The following is a 26,466-nucleotide window of genomic DNA, read 5'->3' on the forward strand; positions in this document are numbered from 1 at the left end:
ATTGTTATGAGTGGATTTCCAATTGAATACTGCATTTTAATGACATAAATTTACAATATTAGTGACAATTTTAGGAAAAAATGGCGGCCATTTTGAAACGCCTGGCAACCCCCCTTACGTATGAAAAAAAAAATGTTGCACACACTTTTTTGATTTATCTATGTCTACTCTACATCATATCCAATTTTTTAAAAATATAGCAAAAAAAATGCAACCAACCAAAGTTTGCTGGACTAGTATTTCGCTGTATGAAACATATAGAAAGCAAGCGGAAACACTTAAAATACAAAAAATGCTGTTCTCAAATTCTCAAAAAAGTAAAATAAATTACTGTCAATGTGGCTCTTTCTGCAATGTGGGGAATCAGAAAAAAATAAAAACAAAAAGAAAAAGCAGAATAGATATAAATTTAAATTACAATATAGAAAATAATTAACATTTCAGTTACCATCATTATAACCATCATTATTAAATTTATTAATATTCATGTGTTATTTTTTTGTAAGGATAAATTGGATACAATATATGACAAGACACTAAGAAGACTCTGTATCCAGACATGCCCAAGCAAGCTAATGGACAGTCAATAAAGGTTATAATAATGTCCCCTGAGCAGCTTACTAAACCTGAAGACAGCTCCGTTCAATAAGTCTCAATAGAATAAATATAAAGTATGAATAAAAAATAACAGAGTGTTGCTTCCATTATCCACACTTTAAGGTCTTTCATTTAAGATAAAAGCGTAATGCAATAAAAGACTTATTCATGCGTAGTGCAAGTTAGTATGTTACTATTTTTGGCAGTCTCCTTTGTCCCAGAGGCTCAAGGAAGTATTTACTTTCAGGGGCCACTATCCGCACAAAGAAACACAATAAAAAAAAATACAATGGTAACTATGCATTACAGGATAGGGATGTTACTCCACTAAGGTCCTAATGACCTGCATACCCCAACCCTAAACTGTTTTTAGTTCTGCAGATCTAGACATTTATTATTACACGTACCAGGACTCATTTATACCTTAGAATAGGCAGAGAAAAAGTAACATGCTTTTCCTTACTTAACAAGGTCAGAAGCGTGAACAGTATATATGGGAAAGTTTTTAACACGTTGGCTGCCAGACGGGAGTACGCTCGAGCGGCACGTGTAGGGGCGCCTTTGAACCAACCCATGCAAAAAGCGGACGAGATTACTCACACTTGTCGTAGTCAATAAAAAGTGCTATCACAGTACAATCGACGAGTTTACTCGTCCCTAATATTTTCCCGCCAATTTATTAGACATCATTTTCGTGATATAGGACTAAATAAAATTTCAAAAAAGTATGTTTGTACATGTAAACTTGTTTTGGCACACGAGAAGGAACCTTAAAAAAAGGTCTGGCAGTCAACGTGTTAAAAAGTGCCCAAATATAGTAACTACTTACACAATGGAACAGACGTGGCTAGAATAATGACACATATAAATAAGCTCATAGCAGGATCAACATAAAACCTCCAATCACCTTCCGCAAAGTGAATAATCAATGCGCTGATGATGACAACCACGGAGCCTAAAGCATCTCCAAGTACGTGTAAGAACACACCACGCATATTCAACTGTGAATCAGATGCTAAATAAACAAAAATAATTTAATGTTAATGCAAGACTGTTTGTAATCCTTGTTTCGAGAACTTTTTTTTTTTAAGTTCGTCCGAGGAGGGTGGAAAAAAATAAAACCTAAATTTTGTTTTTTATTTAGCAAATAGTTTTGCCAAAAATATCCAGAGGGAGGAGAAAATATAAATTATGAAATATATTGTAAACACTGTAGTGATGGTTAAATGCTTTAAATTTTTATAATTAGGAATAGAAATGGGCAATTCTTATTTTTGGAGATTTCCATGCAGCAGCAGGCGTAATACTAATAGATATTAAAAAAAACTTTTATTTTTTTCTGAAATTTCCATTTTTTCCTGATGGTGGTTGCGCTAATTAGCCAAAAATTCTTATTCAAAATCATCATTTTTGACGGGCGGCGGGCTCAACAGAGTACAAAAAAAGTCTTGCAGGTAAAGCATATGTGGCAAAGACAAGCCAAACCAGTCACTCGTCGCAAAAATCGATTTTGTGTTAATAATACAGTGTTAGAGAGTAAAATAATAGCTATAAAATGGTAAAAAAAATCATTTAAATCGGACATTTCATTATGAAGTTACAAGCGTTTAACCACACAGCTGTTTAAAGAACAATATATGAGAAATCAGCCTTTAAAGTTTATGATTTCAGGCATTTCTCATGCAGAAACTATTTTTAAATCCTTAAAAAGTGTTGTTTTAACATTGAAAATGGGGAAAATAACAGCATAGGATGGTGTGTAGATATATAAAGGTTAGTTTAGTGCAATAAAATAGATTTTTTTTAATTTGACATTTTAGCATGTTTTGGCCATTTTCTCTGAAACACGATTTGTGACGAGTGACTGGTTTGGCTTGTCTTTGCCACATATGTTACTGAATCAAAACATTAATAAAAAACATATTTAGCTATAGTGTGCTTTGCTAACAAATATTCAAAATCAACATACAATGTAATATTAAATAATAGTTTTTAGATCATAATATATTAATTTAAATATGACTATTTCTTTTTTGGATTGATTTGGGTTATTTCCGGTATTTATTTATTTATCTACGAAATTTACATAGCGCCCCTTTCATTAATGTTTATGTTCAAAGGCGTTTTACATTAGGAATACAAAAAAATACATAAATACTGTATGACATTTTAAATACGCCTAGATTGTAGTTTTCTATATACACAATTTGTATATATCTTTGTTATATTTAATTATTTTAAGGGGTAGCTGGCTCCTCTGAGTTATTCTACCCCTGCCCAGCATTTCATTTTTTGTTATTTTTACATATTGTATTTAATTGTCACTGTAATTGTAAATGTTGGTTAAATAAGTATATGCTGAAATGAATAAAATAATATAATAAATAAATAAAATAAAATGAGATAACATAGTTTGGACTATAATTTTCAATTATTTTTTAACACATGGCTTGGATCATGTCAATGAGGTTAAATTGTTTTTGTCTTATTTTGGATATTTTTGCACACTCCCAACCCCCCCCCCACTTCAAATGGTGATCCTAGATATGACCTGTGCTTTAATTTGTGTACTTAATATTGATACAATTTCCTTACCAATTGTAGCCTCTAGGTCTTCCTCCCTGTCTTCAACTTTGACAATTGCTTGATCCGTTACATCACAATTGAAGTTGGAGTCATTTTCTTTCTTCAAGAGGCTTTTTGCAGATTCTTCATTGTTATCGTCTTTAAGTCCTTTATATTCAACATTGGGTGCATCCTTGGTTGATTTACCATTACTGCTATGGCTGGGGGAATTTTTTCCAACACCATGGCTGTGTCCATGACCCCCACCACCATGACTATGTCCATGGCCTAAAATAAGAAACGAGTGATTAATAGCTTTTCTTTTTTTTTTTTTTTTCCTTAATGATTGAAATTCTGAAATTGTTTGGGAAAATATGTATGTTTGAAGAACTATATCATTTTGTTTTGAAAATTTATTCTCAATAAAATTAAAATAATAAGCATCATCATAATAATAACAAATTAACAACAATACCAATGACAAATATGATAATGAGGATGATGTTTTTAATCAAAAAAATTAATTTGGTACTGTTAAATGTGAAATTTACAGTTGAAGTTGCTCAAGTCGAATCCAAAATGGCATTGAAAAAATGTCCGACTTGGATGAAATTTTACTTTACACATACGTCAAAGATACTAGAAATACAAGATAGAGTTCTCGCATTGTAAAAATGAGGCAGAAGTCGTGCCCAAGGTAGGCGGCGCCCTTCTTTTTAACCATGCAAGTTTCCTATACTTCGTGCCCAACTGTTGCTAAGTATATCCAGACGCAAAAGGCGCCCTTCCTTTTCCACTAATGGAGGAAAACTTGTTCACTAAGAGTGCGTCCGACCATGCGATTCTGCGCTGTATTGTTGTTTTAAGGCCAACTCAGACAGCGTCGTACGACGCAGCCCGACGCGATTTGTTGTCGCATCGGGTCTGTGTGAGTTGAACACAGACGCGACGGTGTGCGTCGGGGGCAGTCGCGTAGTAGAATATTAGACATGTTAATATTTCTCACGACGGCTTAAGACTGTCCCCGACGATAAATCGGGTCGGGCTGCGTTGGCCGACTCGCTGTCTGAGTTGGCCTTTATTCTTTACTGATTCATGATTATGCTTTAACTGTTTTGTGTATTATTTGGATAATAGCAACGATTTCTACCGCCACCAAGGCGGTTATGTATTCACCGATGTCACTGTCTGGGTGTCTATTCCAGTTTGTTTTTATATCTAGTATCTTTGCTGAGAATTGATAATAAAATACGCAACGACTTGGTAATAAAAGTTTGGCACAAGTTTTTTTAGATCCAGCTGTAGGGGGCGTCCCATTTTTTGTATTCCCACCATGCATTTCGGTGGAACACGGTGGAACACTGTTTTTGTGTGGAGAACTCTATCTTGCATTTCTAGTATCTTTGACAAACATTAACCAAAAGAAAACACAACAATTTAGCATGTAAGATAAAATTGACTTAGAGAAATTATACGAGTTCGGCAAAGTCAACTTAAGCGAGTTTTACTGTATTCATCACTGGTGCTATTAAGCAATTATGAAATTTTTTTGACAAACAAAAATTGTATTGATTGACTACTTTTAGGTTTTTTTTCATATTACTTCAGGGATGACATGTATACTTACAGTATATATTGAATTTTATATTTTTATATTTAATTTTATATATTTTATTTAATTTTAATAAATACTATAATTATTATTCTTAAACACATTACCACTGAATAAGCAAAGCCCAAGGAGATTCACAACCAGTCCAGCAGTGCCGACCCCAAGAACCAGTAATGGTTTCTCTACTTCAATTTCCTTTTCGATGAAACGTTGTAACGCTTCAACAAATATCGTGAAACACAAAGCAACCAGGAAGACACCATTAACGAGTGCACCGACTACTTCCGCTCTCACCCATCCATAGGTATTCCGCGACGTCGTTAATTTTGAAACCTAATGAAAGAAAACAAATAGGGTAGTGTACTGTAAAGATTGCTTGGTACAACAAATTCTAAACCAAATATATGCAATAAAGTAAATGCTTAGGCCTAGCCTAGGTGCTATTTTACACCAAAAGAAATTTAGCAAGGAAATTAAAAATCAATTTATCCTTTATCTTAATTCTCACCTTTATGGCAACAAATCCAACTATTAATGACACAATATCGGAGAGCATATGGAATGAGTCGGCAACAAGAGCCATGGAACCTGTAACGTAGCCTACAGTGATTTCTGCTACAAAAAATGTGCTAGTCATAACCATCATACATATAAGGCGGCACGATTTTCCACTATAACGTCCCATTTTGGTATAAATATGATGAGTAGAATTCCTGGTGAATGTGAGACCGTTACTGTACGTATGCTTCTTGACCGGATAATAATGCAGAGGCCTACGCTAGGCCTAGACGAAAATCAAGTCTGGAAAATAGCTGTTAACGTAAAAAACGAATTATTTTATGAAAGAGAAATCGAAGAAATTAATTACAAACTAACCAGTTACACAAATCAAATTAACCCTATAAACTGCGCAATTACAACGACAGAAATTTCACAATACTTGTCAAACCTCTCGTGATGTTGGACAGACGAACAATGGGTTTGGTGCCGTGTAAATTTCGTCTAAATTGGGAAGCTTAGCCTTGGGAACTAGGTGCACAAAACCGCTTCAACTTACCCTGTACTGCTCAGATTTGTAAATTCATTTCAGTACTAGAATACCGAAAAGTGTATACTAATAAACTGTCACATATAAATCATGATTACAGACAATTTTAACGTTTTTTTTTATTAATTTCGGTCCACCTGATTTCCCTCTGCACCCGTACCGCAGTGTGAGAGCTGAGTGCACAAAAATCGTGTGAAGCGTGTGATCAGCTGGTTTTTTGTTTTTGTCCATTTTTGACAATTTCACAAATAGCGCCACCAGCTGAATTGGTCCACTTTTCTCTCTCACATGAACTCGATCGAGTTTTACAGTGTACATAGGCGTATGCGAAATGGGCGCGGGTCCTCTAAATGTTTGAAATATATATATTTTGTTTTTAATGGAGGTAAAAAGAAAATATAAATATTGAATAGATAATAATAATAATAATATTAAAAAGTGAAGAAAATTGTGCTAAAGGCGAAAAAGTAAGTTGTGATTTGTTGATCACAATTATTATAGTATAGTTAAAGCTTAGTAAGCTATAGTTAAGCCTAAGTTGTCTTGGATAATCCATGATAAAAGATTATGAAAAATTTGTTATCATTTTGACTATGGTAATGTAATGATGATGAATTTTACTATATAAAAGTGTCATTTCCGACCATCTAGATGTATTATTTAATCAAATGTTTTCGGACCTCAGCCCCAACCATTGTGGGGCTGAGGTCGTACATCACACATATTAATAAAATCTCTATGGTTGCCGAAAATCGCTGATCATGAGAAATCTGTTGGCGCTTCATTTTGAGTACTGTATAGTAATCAATGCCGTAGCCAGCTATTGGGACAGTTGGACAGTCCCACACAATTTTTCGATTGAGTCCACAAAGAATGGGTCTACATTTTCAAAAATAGGTCTAAATTATGCTGTTTTAGCACAAAATGAGTCCTGTTCTTGAAAAATGCGTCCAGATTTCTCATATTTTCGCGTAAAATTGGTCAACTTTTAAGAAAATGGGTACGGTACAGGTTTTTCATATTTTTGAGTAAAATTGGTCAACTTTTAAGAAAATGGGTCAACATTATTTGAATTTACGCGTAAAGAGGGTCCACAATGATATTGTTCTGCACTGTTTGAAAATCCTTTCTACAGCATTGTATATAACATTGATGTGATGATGATGAATTTTTAAAAATGTAATTTTCTGGTCATCTAGAGGTACTATTTCCACATTAAACTCCATCGAGTCGACATCCATCTCAGAGTATGTCTTAGTGACTGCTGATGAGGCGGGAGTGCATAAACTTGTTTTTAGGATGTGATCTGGTTTTACATGCCCATTTTCGTGATTATGACTATAGTATTTTGGATAAAGAATGTTTTGAGCAGTGGTGGATTGAAGGCCCCTCCCCTAATTTTTTTTTAATGATAAAAAAGAGAAAAATATAGGCCTCCTATCCAAATTTAAGTCTGAGAGTGTAATGTCCAGGCTTCTAGAGGTGCCCTAATCATAAATGTTCTTACCTCAGCCCCAACCATGGTGGGGCTGAGGTGGGTGGTTCCTCAATCTGTAAAAGTCCCTCCCTGGGTCACCTCTCTTTTGAATTCTTGGATCCACCACTGTTGAGTTTTATATAATTATTGTTAGGCTTACTAATATTATTTATAATGCGTTGTTTATTGCAATTTTCACTTTATCATCTCAGAACAGCCCTAACAACTTTCAGAGCGCGCTACTTTCCAGGGGGGGCTTCCCCCCCCCCCCCGGGGTCCTACGTCTGTCTCTTATACCCATCTAGATGTGTATAATTTCAAAATCCTGGCTACGTCCCTGAGCTCTTAGAGTGGTTCACATCCTACGGATCCCTAATAAAAATAATTGGGGGTCCGCCAAGTCCAAAGAGTCCGCAGGTGGTCAAAGTAAAATATGGGGGTTCGCGAAAATTCTAAGCAGGGGAGGTGACCAAAGTGACGGCCAGAAAAAAACAGTGCAAAAAGGTAGGAAAAATATATGCAAGAAAAAAGGAAAAAAATCAGAACAAAAACAATGTCTTTTCCCAGTACTGCTGGAAAAGCCAATTAGTGGTGGTTGCTCGTTTGGGCTCTCTGCTGCCAATTCAGATAGCAGGATCATTGCAGGGTTTCAGATACGAGAGTGATGAGGTCAGTTTATTTTTGTTCATGACATAAAATGGCCATACAGTATTTTAATTTTTAGATTTTAATACTGTAGTTCTAAATCCAAAAAGGGTAGCAATAAAAAAAAGAACGGGATCCTATTAAGATGCATCAAAACTGAAAACCATGTTAAACTTAATGGAGACTGATAGACCGACTGCTGATGAATAGGTGGACTGACCGACCGACAATGCTAAGCTAAGATAGATTCGAATAGTTGATGCAGAAATTAGGTTGGTGATGCTGTACTATCTGTTTCCTTAGGGCGCTTATTCAAGAGGGGCGATTATTCAAACGGGGCGCTTTCGCACGAGGTACATTACAATTTTGAGTCTGACAGGACACTGTGCCATTTCCGGCCATCAAGAAGTGTCATATATGACAAATTCGTGGTGGCGTGTATGAGGAGCGGTTCAAAGCGTGTCGTTATTCGAATAAATTATAGTCCCTCTCAACCCTTCTCTATTCAAATTCCTGGATCCACTGTACCGGTAATGGTAATAATGGTAATGGTTGGAGACTTATATAGCGCATAATACATGGTATGCGCTGGCGTGTGCATTATTATTGTTATTACAACCCAACTAAAAAACGGTTTGCGTTATAATTTTGGGTTCTTATTTTTAAACTTTTATTGCAGAGCATCACAGTAAAATCCTTCTTTTTTTTTTACTTTAAACGTTTGAAGCATTGTACTGCTGCAACGCTTTGTTAACATTATTTCCTGACATGGCATAACCACAATTACATTCACAATTTTCGAGAATGTTTAAAAAAGATTTCTGTTTGCTGGGAAATTATTTAATTTTATTTGCTTCCTAATAATAATATCTAATAATAACTTTACTCGCCGTGCCACACGCTCATGCAAATATATTTTAAATTATATTATAAATAATTAGGCCTATATTATAAATAGCCTATTGTACGTACCTGAAAACTGAAAGGCCACTGTTAAAAAATAATAGCTTCAATAAAGATTATGTTTGAGTAGAAACTTCTTTCTTTTTATGCTATTCTTTTAAAAAAAACAAAAAAAAAAAACAAACAAACAAACAAAAAAACAAAAACAGCTTGTTTTATACAAATCTAATTCGTTACTAGATTGATTTTTTATGACTATAAGTGCCCATCGTCTTCCAAAAATGCAGATAGCATAGCATATTTTTTAAGTTTTGTACGACGGTGTAAGGCCCCATAAAAAATTATTAGTTTATCACCCTATCAAAGAATAAAAACTGATGAGGGAGGGAGGTTTTTTTTTTTTGGTTTTTTTTTTTTTTTTTTTTTTTTTTTTTTTCGCCCCTATTTTACCGATGTTCACAAGTAAATCAATGGTTAGGGACACATATATAAAAAGTCATAAGAGTGGAATCAAATTTATATTTTAAAAAGATGTTTTGTTGTACCAGTAAACATATTTGCAAGAAATCCTGAGCTTTTCAAGTGAAAAAAGATGGGAAAAGGACCGTTTGAAATAAAAATATGTTAATTGACAAAAAAACAAAAAAAAAACCCCGGATTTTCCCCAAAAGTGATGAGGGAGCGGGTGATAAACTAATAAATTTTTTTATGGGGATGTATATTAATGTGCATCCGGTGATTCCATGAAGATAATTAAAATTGCTCTAGCGCCACCTATGTTGCAAGATAAGCCAATCGATCCGAAGCTGTAAACGGTAAGCGTTATATGGGCACCATTTCCGTCAGGTCATGAATAATTCATGTCGATTATAGTTTGAATATTCATTTTCTGGAGTCGAGCGAAATTATCAATCTCACCAATGTACAATACAGCCAGGAAAACAAACTGGGCCATCTTTTTCGCAATGTCTCAGCTAAGTGATGATTCTTGCCCTTAAATATATAAATAATGATATTAACAGTGCTCTCGAGTGGGAACGGGTAAAGTGGTAACTATGCGAATGTCCTGCCATGCCTTGAGCTTGCTAACATACGGTACAGTGCAAGGGCCTACAATTTGTTTTTGAAAGCAACGATGGTCGTCAGCTTCGGACTCATTACCGCTGCGTCACGCGCTTCCGAAACAAATTTCGAAAGGCCAGACCCACCCACAGTCATGTCTCCCGTTTATTTTATTTTATTTTTTCAAAAATGTATTACCTTGGGTACTGTGTAGTTATTATTTTGGTACCGTGTGCATTTCCCAGTTGTTGTTGAGCGAAGTCACGCATGTCCGGTGATAAAATGCCCACGAGACGTGGAAAAAGACGTCATTAAAAAAAATCATGTGTTGGCCATGTTGTGGGAAAATAAAAAAAAATAAAAAATGGGTAGGTTGGTAGAAAAACTTTTATTTCTTAACTAAAAATGTGTTTATGTCTAAAAAGTAGATAGTACATAAAATTACAAAAAAAAGATCATTTTTAAATCTATATTGAAGAACAAAGCGATCGCCTAACACTGTCGCATCGCCTACCGTCCAGTAAGATATTCCAGCCTCTTTAGGTCATTAAAAAAATATTTTTCGTTGTAGTTAAAAAAAAAAAAAAAAAAAAAAAAACACGAACAAAACAAAACAAACAAAAATCTAAATTAATGCCGAACCTCAATTTCGTACATTCGGTCGGGCGTCGCCAACACAATATTTTTTTTTTATTTGGCCTTATAAAATAACTGTATGCTATGAGTAACACGAATTCAATTCAAAAAAAAAATATTAATTTGATATAGGCCTATTATACAAATGATAATATAATTCAATAATAAATGCAATAATGAATAATACAGAATTAAATAATGGAAAAGAACTTTATATTTTTTTAATGATGACATTGTAAATATATATTTTGATACTATATGAATATATTTTTTTAAATGTTTAATTTGTATTTTAAAGTTTCATTTGTAGCCAATGAACGTCTTTAAAAAAATCATTACCAGTCCGCTTCACCATCTCATCTCTACTTGTTACAACTTCACCGTAGATAAATACCTGAATATATGAAAAAATAAATAAATACGATGCCTACGTAGTATAAACTACATTCTTTTGCTTAAGAATCTTTGAATACACCACGAGTATGTTCTATATATAGGTTTTATACGCATTTTAAATACGCATAATTAAAATCTTGAAAATGAATTAGGCTATCTTGTATTTTTATGGTATTGTATACATTTATTTAGCCAACTTCTTGTATTTTAATTTGGTATAGAAATGGAAAATATTTGAAAAAATAGAGTTTAGTGTATCCGGTTTGCAAAACAAAGTCTGAGACAACTAAATTATAGTTAGGCCTATAGAAGATTATTGTAGCCTACTTGTCTCAGCTCAGACGAATTTTTTGTATTGTTATTGCTGATCACGTTTTAGCTTTATTATATTACAAAAGACTAACAATAAAACATTAAGAAACTTCTGGAGAGAAAGTGTGCACTAGTCCTGATAGGTTTAGATTCACTAGCTGCATTTTGCATACGTAACTGATTTTCGGCTGCAAAACAGTATTACAGTATTACTATAGCATATCCGCCTTATTATACACACGGTTATGCACACGAGCCGAACTGTTTGCACACGTTTCGTAAGTGCCTTACGAAATGACGTCACATTTTTTCACACGCACTTCATGGCAGATTGTATATAACCCACGTTGCTGTATTGATGATTCTTCACACTAAGTGAATTTATTCATTGATTGAGAGACTGGAGACTCGAAATCTACGTTGTTCAACTTCTTTACCATTGTGAGAAATTCAACAAATTTTCAAGATGCCAAATCCATGCGATTGCAAGACAAGTAAGTATTCCGAACGTCTTTTTACTATTTAATTTCTTTAAGTATCTACTGATCTTTTGACGACTAAAGTCGTCTATTGTTGTGAATGGGTTTTAATCTATTTTTGTCCTACAGTATGTGGTATGTTTAGGTTTAGGCTGCATTTGAGTTCACACAGTCAACTCAGTGACTGGGTGCTTAGTTAAGTCAGTCACAGTTAATACCACGTCGGAGCTTTTACACCCATTATTCTGTCTTCCCGAAGCCCGAAGGGCGGGCCGGGCCGTCCCCCTCCCCCTAAATCTGCCCCTGGTTGTTAGGCCTACTTATAATGTTAAATAACCTATGCTTGGTTGGTGTGCTAATTTAATCAAGTGATTGTTTAGTATATTATTGGTGTGCGATAATAGTATATACCCAATATTTATGGAATTTCAAAATTTGATTATTCCCATAATAATTAATATGTAAACTTTCGTTTTTGTGAATCAATAATAAGGTCCGTCTGTTCATTGTTTACACACTGTGTTATATGTGTTTAAAAAATAATCATTTTGTTAAGACTTACTTAAGCCTACATCGACTGGGGCGTGACTTACTACAGTATGTGCTCATAGTCCTCCTAATGATATAATGGGTTTTCCCCTTTCAATTTGCAGCTGGAAACTGTATCTGTGCTAGCCAGGAGTGTCCAGATGGCTGCAAAAACTGCAGCTGCGGCTCTGGATGCGAGTGCAAGGAAGGCGGATCATGCGCATGCAAGGGTGCTGCTGACTGCTGTCAAGGTGAGTTTGACAAAATATTAATTTAATATTTGTTAATATTAATCTCAATTTCCATTGAGAATTAATGATTGGGTCAGGGTGACCAATTGTACCATGTAGATAATTTCATTATAGTAGATGTTTTGTTAAGTTTGAGGAGGAGGGTGGGGGAAGGGGGTCATTGCAGTTCTTGTGTCCCAGATTTTAGCTACTGGTAATGATATGCATGTTATTATGTATACTTGAATAAATAAATGTAAGACGGTGTATATATTCACACCATTTGTAAACCCATAGAAATATGCTATTCTTACGCAATTAAATCTGTGCATACTTAATGACCCTACCTTTTGTGAGGTAATGGTTTAATAATGGAGGCTCGCTTAAAAAAATGTTGTTCCAGGATTACTGTCAATTGATTGGCCTAGGACTGGTGTAACAATAGCCGCTATATAAATATGAATGTATTGAATAGTGATGCAACACAATGTATAGCAAACAGGACAGAAATTGAATCTTTGTATTGGTATCAACCAAACTTTTTAGTCTTTCATAAGGAAATATAAGCATTATTTATATATGCATAAAACCTGCACCATGTATATTTTATGTACAATATTCAGGGACAATAAAATACATTTGGATGTGGGGAAAAAATATTTGATGTGAAACCTCGTCTGAAGGCCATGGCTTGAATGGGGGAAGGGGAGTTGTAGAATATGCATGCTGTGCTTATTTGGTGGAAATAAATTGAATAAATTAAATTGGAAAAATGGCCTTCAGGGCCCCAACTCTGCACTTAACTAAATGTTATTTGGTTTCCATAAAATTACTAAATGCTATTGATGACAATTATATACTTTTTTTTAAATATTTACAGGATCTGCATGCAAGTGTGGGCCAGAATGCAAGTGCCCTGCTGGCTGTGCCTGCTGCAACTAGGCTGTGTGTACCGTAGGCCTAGCCTGCATCAAAATTCAGTAAGCTATTTTCCTTCTCTTGGGGGTTGTTTATGATTGGCTGTGAAATGAGTAATAACAAGTTTGTTATTGACCATATGCTGAGTTTTATAAGGAAACAGTTGGGAAATGGATATTTGGTTTGAAATTGGATTTTAATGTATAGTAAAAGGTCTAAAAAAATCCTTGAGTGGTTATCTAAGCTAATTTAATTGAAGTGATAGTCAAAACGTTTGGTCTCGCATATGACATTTCAATAAGGCTGAATTCTTTTATTGGGACATTTGGCCACACATATGAAATTTCAATAAGGCTGAATTCTTTTATTGGGACATTTGGCCACACATATGAAATTTCAATAAGGTTGAATTCATTTATTTGGATGTTCTGTTGGAAGAAATATGGAAAGCAAAGATTATAGCAATTACAGTATTATTGAAGCATTTGTTAGTTAGCAGAAGCTAAAAGAAAATAATTACTAATTATTTATGCATAAATAATAATGTATAATTATATATGTATGTAGGTATGTGTATATATGTACACATACATTTATACATGTATTTATACATTTATACATGTACATGTTTATGTGTGTATATATTTATCTGATTTGAATCTGTTCAACCATGAAGACTCTGTGGTCTAATGGTTATGACGCTCGCCTTTATTCGAACACTGTATTTATCTTTCTTTGATGATTTGTGTGTTTGTTTATTAGCTACTAGTTTAAAAATTAAATAAAATATATATAAAAAAATATATGAATTCATTATATATTTATATCTTCCAGGTATGTCAACAGTGAACCATCCATCCAATTGCAACTGGTCTACCAGTTTGTTACCATGGAGACGTGCACTATTTCACTCACTGAGAATCTATAGCCATGAAAATGTATTGACCTTTTGACTGCTGAATTCAAATTCGCATATTTTTTATAGTACACAGTGTAGCACGAACAGTAATGTTATGTAATCCCAAAGATTTGTATCCTTGCCACTATTTTTTTTAATGAATCATTAATACCAATGGTGGACATTTGAACAACTGTATTTCTTTTGTATATAATCCGGAATAAAGTCTTAGATATTTCAGTATACAGTATCAGTGTTTCATTCTTCATGTGAATGCATTCTTGTGAAATGTAGAGTGGTGTTTCATCGGTGCAGTGGTGGGGTAGGAAGGGGATGATAGGCCTGAAGAATGCACTTATTACGACAGCGAACCAAAAACAGTGTGTATAATTTATTTAATTGAAAACAGTTGGGCTAAGCCTGTTGTCTGATCTTCCACCTATGCCTAGGTAGGAAGCATGCCTTTTGTAAGCCAGGACCCAGTTGTATTTTGTTACGTTTCTTTATAGAGGGGGGTTTATCTGAACCCCTTGAACCCCCCTGGATCCGCCACTGGGATAACTTTATTAGATATGATACCATTAAGAACATTAGAGCAAGACGCCTATTACAATAGAACAATATAATGGCAAAAAAACAAATTAGACCAAGACGGATTCAGGCAGATATCTTCCACTTGGTTAATTGGCACAAGTCCAAACTTACGTATGTGTTGCCAATGAGAGAGTGTGAAAACGTGCGGTGCAGTGTGGAAGTGACTAGCAGAAGGCCGACGTAGATGGAAAACTTTAGACGGATACGTTCTGCTGGGGACTGCCAGATCCTGTTGATGATGGTGTTGATTAATTTAAATATGCAGCTGACAATCTTATTTAAATGTTTGAGGTGTTGGGTCAGACAAGTCAAGCCCCCAACCGGTCGAGCTCATCGGACCAAAAAAAAAATTTTTTAATAGGCTTCATCAAGCCAAAAAAGTCGTAGAGTGCCATTTTTGGCCATCCAGGTCCCTATTTAATGCAAAATCTCATTTCGGAAGGGGGGGGGGGAGAAAAGAGAGACACCCACTCCCAAACCCCCCTCCTCAGGCATACAAGCTCCAGCCCCCTGTCAGACAGCTTAGCCCCATTAAATGTATCCTAGAGCCGCCACTGGGCAGATCTGGAAATTTGAAGTAGTGGGGGCTCAGGAAGGGACTTCTACAGACAGTTTAGGCTAAGGGAAGAAAATTTGATTTTGGCAGATCTAGATGGCCAAAAATTGCACTCTCAGACCCAAATTTAATTATAATTTTCCTCTTTTTGTTCCCCATTGTTTTTATAATTTTCAAAAATTCAGGGAAGGCCCAGGCTGGCTTTTCCCCCGCCTCCTCTAATCCACTGCTGCGATTACATACAACATATGGACCATAACATCATTAGTGAGGAACATCTCTTGCGACACCAATCGTTAGCAAAAATACACAGTATTACAAGAGTTTTTTAAATTACTTTAAATTCGAGCCAATATTATATGGGGCAAGATTGTGCAATACAGCTGCCTTTAGTTCAGTACTCAAAACATTTATTATTTATGATATACAGGACAGGAGACTGCAAGAAATGTGCATACATTTCGCAATGATTTCTTCTGCATGCGTAGACATATTTTATAGACAAGTATATAATTAATGACTATTATGTGTACAAAGTTTTTCAAAAACAGGAAGCAACCGATTTGAAAGGTTTTGTGCTTTTATTCTAAAATATTCCATACATTTATTTATCTCTGCTTTCAGATTTTACACATAAATCATTATTATAACACGAATATATGTAAATAAATTAATATATGAAAACGATTAACTAGGATCTTTAATGGCAGATAAAAATATCTTTTCACGTAGGATACTCACAGAAACAACATAATTTAAATACAAACATTAAAAAGGCAAATTATACGCCATGCTTAAAATATTGGAACCACGCTTCAAAAAAATATTAATGCAAATGCAAGGTCAATAAACAGACTTAGCGTGTCACTTGCTATGCACTAAAAAAGCAATTGTTTGTATCCACCCTTTAGAATTTTGTGCACCACCCTTAAAATTTTGAGGACATTTTCTGAAATTACCCCATTCTTTAAAAATCCTGGTGAAAGGGTTGCCATGGGGAACATAAGACAATGTGGAGAGGGTGAAAACAGTTCCATAATAAAAATACTGTCCCTAAAGGTAAAATTTGACAATGTTAAGGAGAACCTCAGACGACAAAAGAATTCCCCTTAAAATATGTTTTAAATGTAGTAGTAGTATCCGACGACAAGCAATAAAAAAAAATTAAACTGGAACAACTCTCTCGACACGAAATGTTCAGTGTATCATACAAACGTTTAAATACCTGCCTCTGACCACAAGCAATCAAGACAAGACTAGACAAGAACGACTCGCTCGACATGAACATTTTAGTTTATTGTTAGTTTATTTACAAACATTCAAATACCTCCGACCGCAAGCAATCAAGGAAAGACTAGACAAGAACAAACTCGCGCGACACGAAAAGTTTAGTGTATTATACAAACGTTGAGACCGCTACACAACGGCCTTTGCTTCGAGATTTGAGCATGAAGGCAAGGCAAAAGCAGCTTTCTTAGCTACGTTTTTTGTCCACTGATCGGTTAAAAAACGTATTTCATTTTTATTTTATCACTGAAAAACGACTACAGTAAAATTTTTAGCCCATAAATATGATGTGTGTGAAGAAAACATTAAACAATATTTTAATTTGGACCTTCAAAAGCAGTTAAAAAGAAATTGCTATGAAATTTTAGGGGGGGGGGGGCGCTAAAGCCTGTTTAGCCCCCCTCTAAATCCGCCCCTGATTTTCCTCTTTTTTCTCCATTGTTTTCATAATTTAAAAAATTCAGGGGAGGCCCGGGCTGGCTTTTCCCCCGCCTCCTTGAATCCACTGCTGCAATTACATACAACATATGGACCATAACAACATTAGTGAGGAAAATCTCTTGCGACACCAATCGTTAGCAATAATACACAGTATTACAAGATTTTAAAAAAATTACTTTAAATTCGAGCCAATATTATATGGGGCAAGATTGCGCAAAACAGCTGCCTTTAGTTCAGTACTCAAAACATTTATTATTTATGATATACAGGACAGGAGACTGCAAGAAATGTGCATACATTTCGCAATGATTTCTTCTGCATGCTTAGACATATTTTTTTATTATATAATTAATGACTATTATGTGTACAAAGTTTTTCAAAAACAGGAAGCAACTGATTTGAAGGGTTTTGTGCTTTTATTCTAAAATATTCCGTATATTTATTTATCTCTGCTTTCAGATTTTACACATAAATCTAAATTTCCTGTTGAGAATTACTGTAAAGGTACCGTACATTAAAAGGTATGATGTAAAGGAAATATTAGCTTTTCCTTCCTGGGACGTCTCAGCTGCTAAAAAGTATTCAATCAATAAATGCAGTCATTCTAGTCAAATTTAGTACTAAATCCTGGAGCTTATCCCCAGTTTCAAGTAGCGTGAAGCGGATGAGAGCATGATGCTGGTCCACCGCAGGTTATTACTAGTAATTTTCTGAGCACACATGTGTTAGCTTTCGTACAAGAAAGGATGGTATAATTAATTTTACATTTTCCTCATAAATTGTAACATTTTACCTGACCATTAGGCCTGTTGATACAGCTGGGTAGACAGAAACAATGTAGATAAAGTGCCTTGCTCAAGGACACACGTGAAACGCACAGCTAAGGATTGAAACCATAACCTTTAGGTTGCGAAATCAAACCATTTCCACTGAGCCAAACCACCTCCACTATTCAAATTTGCTGTTAATACATTCTGTTTTTATTTACATTCCTTTTTTCATCTTGCTTTCTTATATCAAATACAGTCCATCGTCATTGATTTTTTTTTTTAATTATCTGTACGTATTGCAGTTTATGTCTACTATGGTTGAGGGATATCGGAATAACACTTGGTGTTGATGTGATCATTTGAGTTTCTGTCCTGTAATTTGATTTAATGTACTGTCTAATTTTTTTTATATATCCATGTTTAAATTTGATTTAATGTTGATGTGATCAATTTAGTTTACATTTCTTTTTACTCGTTTTTACCTGTAATCGTGTAATTTCGCTTTTTAATGTACTGTTTTAATGACCCAACCAGGGCAATGTAAATAATGTGCCATTTAGATTCGTCTACAATACATTATACTGCCTTCTGTTCCCCCGTTATTTATTTATTCACTTACTCATTTTTTATGGTAACTTTGTTGTTATTATGACTTAATTGTAATTTTAACTTTTTTTGCCTGAATTTTGTATATTGAATATTGAATAAAAAATCCATGAATGAATGAATGAACAGGAACCCATGATTAGTGTAGATAAACTTGATGTGAATGCATAGGTTGAGGCTTAGGGTTTCTAATGATAAATAAAATTCTTGACTGGGAAATACTGCTTGTCCCTAGCTAGGCAATGTATTTTTCTCATCACACAGGAGAATAAATGGGTACCTGTGACAGGAGCTTATGACAAGACTTTCTTTATACCTTGTTTAGCGTACGCGCCACCCGCCAATAATGATTTTGAATAAAAATAAAATTTTATTTAATGGCAAATTGAAGCACACTCCGCCACGAAAAAAATGGGAATTTTAGAAAAAAAATGTTTTTTTTTTTTTTAATTATCCCCACAGTTGCCTTGAAATCAACGAAAATAGGATATTTCTTCCTAATTATATAAATTTAATTGTTGTTTTTAATACAATTAAACTTGCTTAAGTCGAATCTGCCTAACTGAAATAATAGACGATCTTATTTTTCATGCCAAATTGTTTTGTTTCCATTAATTAAAAAAAACGGCAAGTCAATTTTATCTAAGTTAAACGATTTTCAATGCCATTTTGGATTTGACTTAGGCAATTTCAACTGTACTGATATAAATAGAGTGAAGAAGTTTGCATGTAAAGCAGAGCACTGGAAGTCTTAAATGTGAAGTGTACAGAAATATTTGGTGTGAAATCATTAAATGGGAGCAATTGTTGCAATGTGTTGTAATATTACTATGGTTTCACTATGCATTGCCATGCGCTGCTGATTCAGCACTTAATCCTTGACATCTTAGCTATATAGTAATTGTTTTAAAAAAAAGTTGACACAATACTGTTACTAGAAAGACACTACAGTTAAACTTGCCCAAGTCGAATAATTTCTAAGTCGTCTAATTTTACATGGCAAATTGTTGTGTATTCCATTATTTAACAATCTGTACGCCGAATTTTATCCAAGTCGAACAATATTTCAATGGCATTTTGCATTTGACTTTGGCAAGTCCAACTGTATTACTGTATATACAATGCTCATTATAATGATGGTACCACAACACTCTGTAAACTGTTAATCATTAACACCTTCAATTATGGGTTTGGATGATGGATTATTCTTGAAGACACAAACCATGCCACAAGCAGAACTTGTGTAGCAAGCTTTGTTTCTCATCTGTTGACAGTGCTTCCTATTTGCAGTAGATGGATAGATACTGTAGATGATTGGCACAGGTTGAGTTGATCAAAATGTTAACATTATCCGACCTTTCCCTCCCCAAAGACACTGCTCAGTCAAGCTAAGTATTATAGTTGGGCCGTCCAATCATACGGTTGATGGACCATTGCTATCATGTTTAGTCTGTCTTGAGGTGGCAATAATGAGTCTATAATTATAAGCTATAAGCAATCATAAGCAAGATTATGCAATAATAAATGAATGGATCATAAAATTTAGTGGAATGGTACATAATAATGGAAGAAATACCCCTTTAAATTTTTGAATGAACGGTCAAATGACAAGGTCAAAGAAATTCGATTTGATACACGCTACCATAAAGATATCCCCTTTCTATTTTCGAATGAAAAAGTCAAAGGACAAGGTCATGGAAATTTGCCAGTTGCCAGGTTCTTGGAAAATTTCATTTCAAATTTAGCAAAAAGTGTACACTCAACAAGACCTTAGCTAAGACTGTATGATAGCAATGGAGGCTTTGTAACGTATAAACAAAAGAGATGGTTATAAAATAATTAGTTTGTATTAGCGGTTTGAAATTATCTGTGAGAGTTCATACAACATAAACGATGTTTAGTTGTTACATTTTCAAACAAAACTGACAAGAAATAAAGCAAAAAGAAAGATCTTTGTATCGGCTGTACACTTATGCTTTAATTTTCCATAATTTCTACAAGAATTTCAAGCACTAACTTTAGATTAGTCTTCATTGTCGACATTTATGGTCTGTAGGCCTGAAATGAAAAGAAATTAAGAAATCAATAAAATATATTATACTGTATTATAACATTTTTGAAGCAAATGTATTTTAGAGAATTTGGATATTTTCATCTTTAAATTAATAAAAACTATTTTTTTTAAATATCTGTGACTTGTTAAAAAAATGTCAAACTACATTTCAAGATTTTAGCAAAATTGTTCGTTTTTATTAATTTAAAATAATTTCAGCTTTGGGCCATCTCATTTGTAATCTTATCGCCTGGTTGTATGGAATGCAGTGTGATGTAAACAGTTTAGTAGCAACTTTCATAAATGCTTTATAATGATTTACTGTAATTAAGAAGACAAAATAGATTTTCATTTGAGAGTTTGGCTTTCTTTCACAACAAAGCATTTACTAACAACTCAAAACTGAAAATTTATTTTTATTCAGCAAAATGATTATCTACAGGGGTATGGTTTTCGTATAAAATCTCGCGTTAGGTTGAACAAGTAACTTACCTTTGAATCCTGTGACCGGAACATGTGTAACTAATGTGTACAATTTATTAGCGGAGTCTTCATCTTCGTTCCTTTTCCTTGCCAGCCTGACGCGTACTCTGTAGGGTACACTCCTATGAAGATGATACAGAAAACAAATTACTGTACAGAAATATTATGCAGTATGGATCAGGGCCAGCTCCAGAGAAATGTGCTTGTTTAGTCTTGTGTCTATCCTTACATCACTGGTTCCCATCATCTTGGTGGCAAATGTCTTAATTTCCTTGATGGCACGAGGGGCCCTTCGTTTGAATGAGCTGCAAATAACAATTAACATTTTTTTTTAAATACCAAAATGTAATAAAATTACTTTTGAAGAGGGATATATATTTTGTTCAAGCCCTTCTTTCTGGCTACCAGGTGGTAGCAATTTTCACTCGATGCAACAAAGGGGTCATCGATTTTATATTTTTATAAAAGCCACTGTTGACTCCCCCAATATACAACCCACTTATATAGACAGTAATTATGATGCCACACACCTATTTTAGTAGTGATTTTCAAAGCAAATTTGAGTTGGTTTTCAAGATATCTTCTGCACAAAATCAAATTAAAGTGTGGCACCTTCCTAACATACTTCCCAACAAGATTTACCACTATCCTTTGTATCGAACCCACGACCAATGTCTAAGGGAAATATACTTACACGCCATGGATTCTCTTGTGAAGATGGATGGTGTACTCGCGTGTTACCACCTCATTCAAGGCTGAACGGCTCTTCTTCTCACCTTTTTTTGCCATCTGAGAAAAAAAAGAAAGAATATAAGTAGCCAAGTTTTTAAGATCAGCTAAAAAGTGATTTAGAGTAAAACACTAGGCCTACATAAATAACTTTAAATTTATGAATACCCCTCCCTTGGTACTACTGACAATTAGAAGTGGGCCGGTATGCCGGTTAGTTAGGCCCTACCTAGCCTAGCCTAGCTTGAAACGTATGCTTGCTAGTAAGTGGGTTAGTCTGCAATACCCTTGCTTCGCTAGGCCCAGCCAGGCGAATTACCAGCCAGGCAGGGTGTCTGGTTTAAAGTGACCCGGCCTGGGGTCTAGCAACGATGAATAAAGACTGGGCCTAGGCTAGCCGGATTCGGCCTAGCCTAGTTCATCAATGTAAATGAGTACGTGAGTGAGGAGGTCATGTTTTTCAATGCATTTTAGTAAAAGAAACACTTTGAAATTATTATCAAAATTTATATTTATCAACATAAAAATTGACACTGAATCTATTTCAACAGGTTAAACAATATTTTGAAATATGATTAATATGATAAAATGAGATTTATTTAGGATAGCACTACAACGAAACTTACGTTCACGAAAGGGAACTTAATAGAGGAAGTTCTGAGGGCTGATGGGAAGGCAATACAGCTAAGTGAACTGATAGAGGGAGATATTTACTGAGACGCTGAGCCATGGGCCCGGATTTTTTTTATATGCACAATTCATTTAAATAATTCTACTTAATCGTATCATACTCCAAGTATCGAAATGCACGCCATCGTGTCGGGATTCAATATTTCAACATTAATTATGTCATCATCATTAGCGTGTAGGGATTCAATATTTCGACATTAATTATGTCATCATCATTATCGTGTCGGGATTCAATATTTCGACATTAATCATGTCATCATCATTCCTGAAATGACATAATTAATGTCGAAATATTAATCCCGACACGATGGCGTGCATTTCGATACTTCGAGTATACGATCTTACCTGAGATTAATCAGTGGACAATTCTACTTATTAACCTAAAAATATACTATTATAAACACTTTATCAAAAAACATAAAATTACTAGCACTTAATAAAGAAAAATAAAATTCAACCGTGTGGTCTGGTCCCCTACTGACTGACACTCCTCTGAAGGTGCGCTTAATGACATATTAGATTAATGTTACCATGAAGTAACATTAATTTCATGACATATTAAATTAATGTTACAACTACAAGTAACATTAATTTAATGACATAGAAAATTAATGTTACTAGTACATTTTTTTAGATAGCCTATTACAATATAATTTTTCGGAGCAAGTTTTGTAGCGAAAGTATTGCTACAGAGTAACGCATTATCCAGATACGTAGGCCTCTGACACGAAATAAAACAATCTTATTGCGATTGTTTATCCAAAAAAAAAGTGATGCGCCGCGCCCAATTGAATAGAGAGCTTATCGCTGAGGCTGACACAATGTACAGTATTTGCAAAGTTACGGTAACACATAGCAAATTTACCATTAACTGCAAATAAACTAAATGTTAATTTTTTTTTAGATATAGTAGAATGAAGTTTCATCCTGAGATAACTGTACTGTTTGTCCGACGGGGTGTCCGAGATCCCAGACGGGAAAAAAAATGGGGCCGCCGTCGGCGTCACCCAAAATGACATAATAATATGACATAATATTAAAATATGACAATATATGAGTTTCAAAGGCTTATTTAATCGGCTTTGGAGTCTACAAAAATATTTCTCCCCGACGAATTGTGGTTTTTCTCCCTGACCGGGGATGGGGAAGCTCTCTCGACGACAAGGGGGGAGGGGGATAACCCCTGTCTCTACTGGCACCACCCATGGACACAATCTACTTGCGTTTTAAATTTCCTTTTAACATATGGGTTCTTGTGACAAGCAACCCCCTGAAAAAATCACGTTCTACTAATATATAATAATAATAATGTTATTATTATTATTACTAATAATATTACATAATTAATAATATTATTATTATTACTAAGTATTATTATTATTATTACTAATAATATTACATAATTAATAATAATAATATTATTATTATTACTAACTATTATTATTATTATTATTATTATTGTAGCTGGTTCATCGTCATCAAACATAATGTCACTAAGCAGTTATATCAAGCTATCTTCACCACTCTGCCGTGGGCATCATCATAATCCTAATTATCATCCCCATCATAATTATCAAATATCATCAACAATGAAAAAAGTTAGTTTTCAAGCACCGTGCACAAGAAACGGAACTGACGTAAATTTCATGTTTCATTCACATTTCTTTATTAACATTATCTTTAAAAAAAAATCCAATTTAAAAAATATGTTTTAACAATCTTATGCCTCAGGTACTAGGCTATATAGACAAAAAGGATACCTAAATCATTGGAAGTCTCCATTAGGTCAACGTTCCGCTGCAGGTTAAAGTTTCATTTTTCATTCCATTTCATTTCTTTAGGCACGAGGGCCAAGGATATGCCAATAAGTGAACTTAATCACTGTCCTACGTGGCATATCCATTTAACAACAGGGGACTTAATGACCAGTACACCGGGGTAACACCCTAATCTTCTCGAATGATGTACTGGGTTCTTTAAAGTGCACACGAACCAAATGCGTACACTGGCCCTACGGTTTAAAGTCCTTATCCGAGAAGACTTGTTCCACCACCGGAACCATTGGCGAGTGAGCCGTTCGAACCAGCACAAAAAATTCAAAAAAAAAAAAAAAAAATTAAAATTGATGAATTAACGTTTGGATCTGTGCTATAATCAAGTGTTATAATAATGCTTAATACCCATATGTATAATATGGCATCTCAGCCGGAAACAGCTTAAATTGTTCAAAGCATGTGTTTACAGTATATGGTATAAGTAATAATAATAAGTAATAATAATAATAATAATAATAATAATAATAATAATAATAATAATAATAATAATAACAATAATAATAATAATAATAATATTTATTTGGAAATCGATTTTGAAAAACAGCGGTACCCATCACTTTGATGGTGCATCCAAACACAAGCAATATAAACACATCAATCAATCAAAAGGCCTAGTACAACTACAATGTAAAAAAAAGGAAATACCAAAACAAAAATAAAACATTAAATCAATGTACATTATATGATTTAGGTGAATACATAAAAATGTAAACAAGTAGTTATTTGACCAAAGAGAAAACTGTAGGGGTGTAGCCATTAACAAGTGAATTATTTTAGGCTTATCTTAAGTAAAAGTCCAATGTTCGTGACAAGGAATCATGTACGTCCTTGCTCAACTCAATAGTGGCGATGATCTCAACTATGGGAGGCCGAAGGTTTGGGTTTAAGAAGTTCATCGATAGAAAACATCTGACATTTCAAGCTCAGCGGTGCGTAGTAATTATTCTGTGGAGTCCCATACTCCATCGGCACAATTGTTTCTTCGACTGGTTGGTTCGAATAATAGTCGATTAAACGTACAGAGCCCGGTTTTTTGATGATCGACACGACACTTGATGTCGTGTTCAGATATCTCACCCATTCGTTGTAAGTATTGATAGAGACATTGTATGCAGTTCCATCGACGACGATAATGCACGGTAAATCGACTTGCCATCCATCTTGCAGACGAAATTTGTACTTTTTATTCCTCTTCATGTATACAGCGTTAGTGATAGTTTGGCGAACAAATCTCTTTGCATTCGGTGAAGCTACTTTCTCCGGGCAAATGATGGTGATATTGTCCATTATTTCACGGACACCTCCCGTTTGACGAGGACAGCGGAGTAAAGCTGCTACGATGAGTTCTTTTATGGACATCAAATGCATCATCTTGACTGAAGTCAGTTCGGAAAATAGCACGACAGACATAATTCAGTTAGTTGTGATTGCGAGGCCAGACAATTCCGTCTAATGCATTGAATAAAGCAGTTCGACTTTATAACTGGATGCTACTCATAAACTTATTTTAAATAAACAAACCACACAATGAGAGCACAGAATCAAACAAAAGAAAATGCTAGCACGCGCTGTTTTTGAATACGGTCGCGTATTTTAAGTAGGAGGCCTACGCCTATGTAAGTAACTTTTAGGCGATCATAGTGTTATTAAGTGAGAACATATTTCTCATGCTTCTTTTAGGCCGTATATTGTTCCGACGATATGTGGCGTTCCGAGGTTGATTGATGGAGCTTGCGGAGCTTGATGCGGTTTTTGGACAAAACGGCAATAAACCAAAATTATTCAAAACGGCAATGACCAAAACGGCAATAAACCAAAACGGCAGCACTTTTTACCAGAACGGCAATAAGTCAAAACGGCAAGACCAAAACGATGCTAAACAATTTACGTCATAAAAGTAAAAACGCGAAATATAAACTAATTATAAACATGGTGTACTACGATTAAATACGGTAAAAATGAGGCGGCAGCAGCAGCAATAAAATCATTAATATTAATATTAATATTAATAATAATAATAATAATAATAATAATAATAATAATAATAATAATAATAATAATAATAATAATAATAATAATAATAATAATAATAATAATAATAATAATAATAATAATA

General features: G+C 34.4%; 2 protein-coding genes and 1 long non-coding RNA gene across 3 annotated transcripts in view; 1 reads left to right on the forward strand and 2 right to left on the reverse strand.

Moving 5' to 3' along the window:
- LOC117102353 (zinc transporter 1-like) overlaps positions 1 to 6,005 on the reverse strand; it is a 14,085-nt gene extending 8,080 nt beyond the window's left edge. Inside the window, exons 1-5 of the mRNA XM_033242615.1 lie at positions 5,832 to 6,005; positions 5,283 to 5,586; positions 4,882 to 5,107; positions 3,193 to 3,450; positions 1,427 to 1,612 (exon numbers count right to left, since the gene is read on the reverse strand). Of these exons, the coding sequence (XP_033098506.1) occupies positions 1,427 to 1,612; positions 3,193 to 3,450; positions 4,882 to 5,107; positions 5,283 to 5,459 (847 nt within the window). The 5' untranslated portion in view covers positions 5,460 to 5,586; positions 5,832 to 6,005. The remainder of the gene's footprint in view (positions 1 to 1,426; positions 1,613 to 3,192; positions 3,451 to 4,881; positions 5,108 to 5,282; positions 5,587 to 5,831) is intronic.
- Positions 6,006 to 11,585: 5,580 nt separating this feature from the next.
- LOC117102358 lies at positions 11,586 to 14,549 on the forward strand. Its single transcript, XR_004444403.1, has 4 exons — positions 11,586 to 11,747; positions 12,386 to 12,511; positions 13,371 to 13,470; positions 14,243 to 14,549. It is a non-coding gene; the product is annotated as an uncharacterized LOC117102358 (long non-coding RNA).
- Positions 14,550 to 20,512: 5,963 nt separating this feature from the next.
- On the reverse strand, positions 20,513 to 22,499 carry LOC117102359 (60S ribosomal protein L31-like). The gene is given in 4 exon segments (XM_033242620.1): positions 20,513 to 20,618; positions 21,106 to 21,401; positions 21,791 to 21,885; positions 22,452 to 22,499. Coding segments are annotated over 3 exon segments (426 nt in total). The 5' UTR covers positions 22,452 to 22,499; the 3' UTR covers positions 20,513 to 20,583.
- Between the last annotated feature and the right edge of the window lie 3,967 nt (positions 22,500 to 26,466).

The sequence above is a fragment of the Anneissia japonica genome, unplaced genomic scaffold (genome assembly GCF_011630105.1).
Source record: "Anneissia japonica isolate Jap-2015-1 unplaced genomic scaffold, ASM1163010v1 scaffold2326_len296723_cov167, whole genome shotgun sequence".
In the NCBI taxonomy this organism is placed as follows: Eukaryota; Metazoa; Echinodermata; class Crinoidea; order Comatulida; family Comatulidae; genus Anneissia; species Anneissia japonica.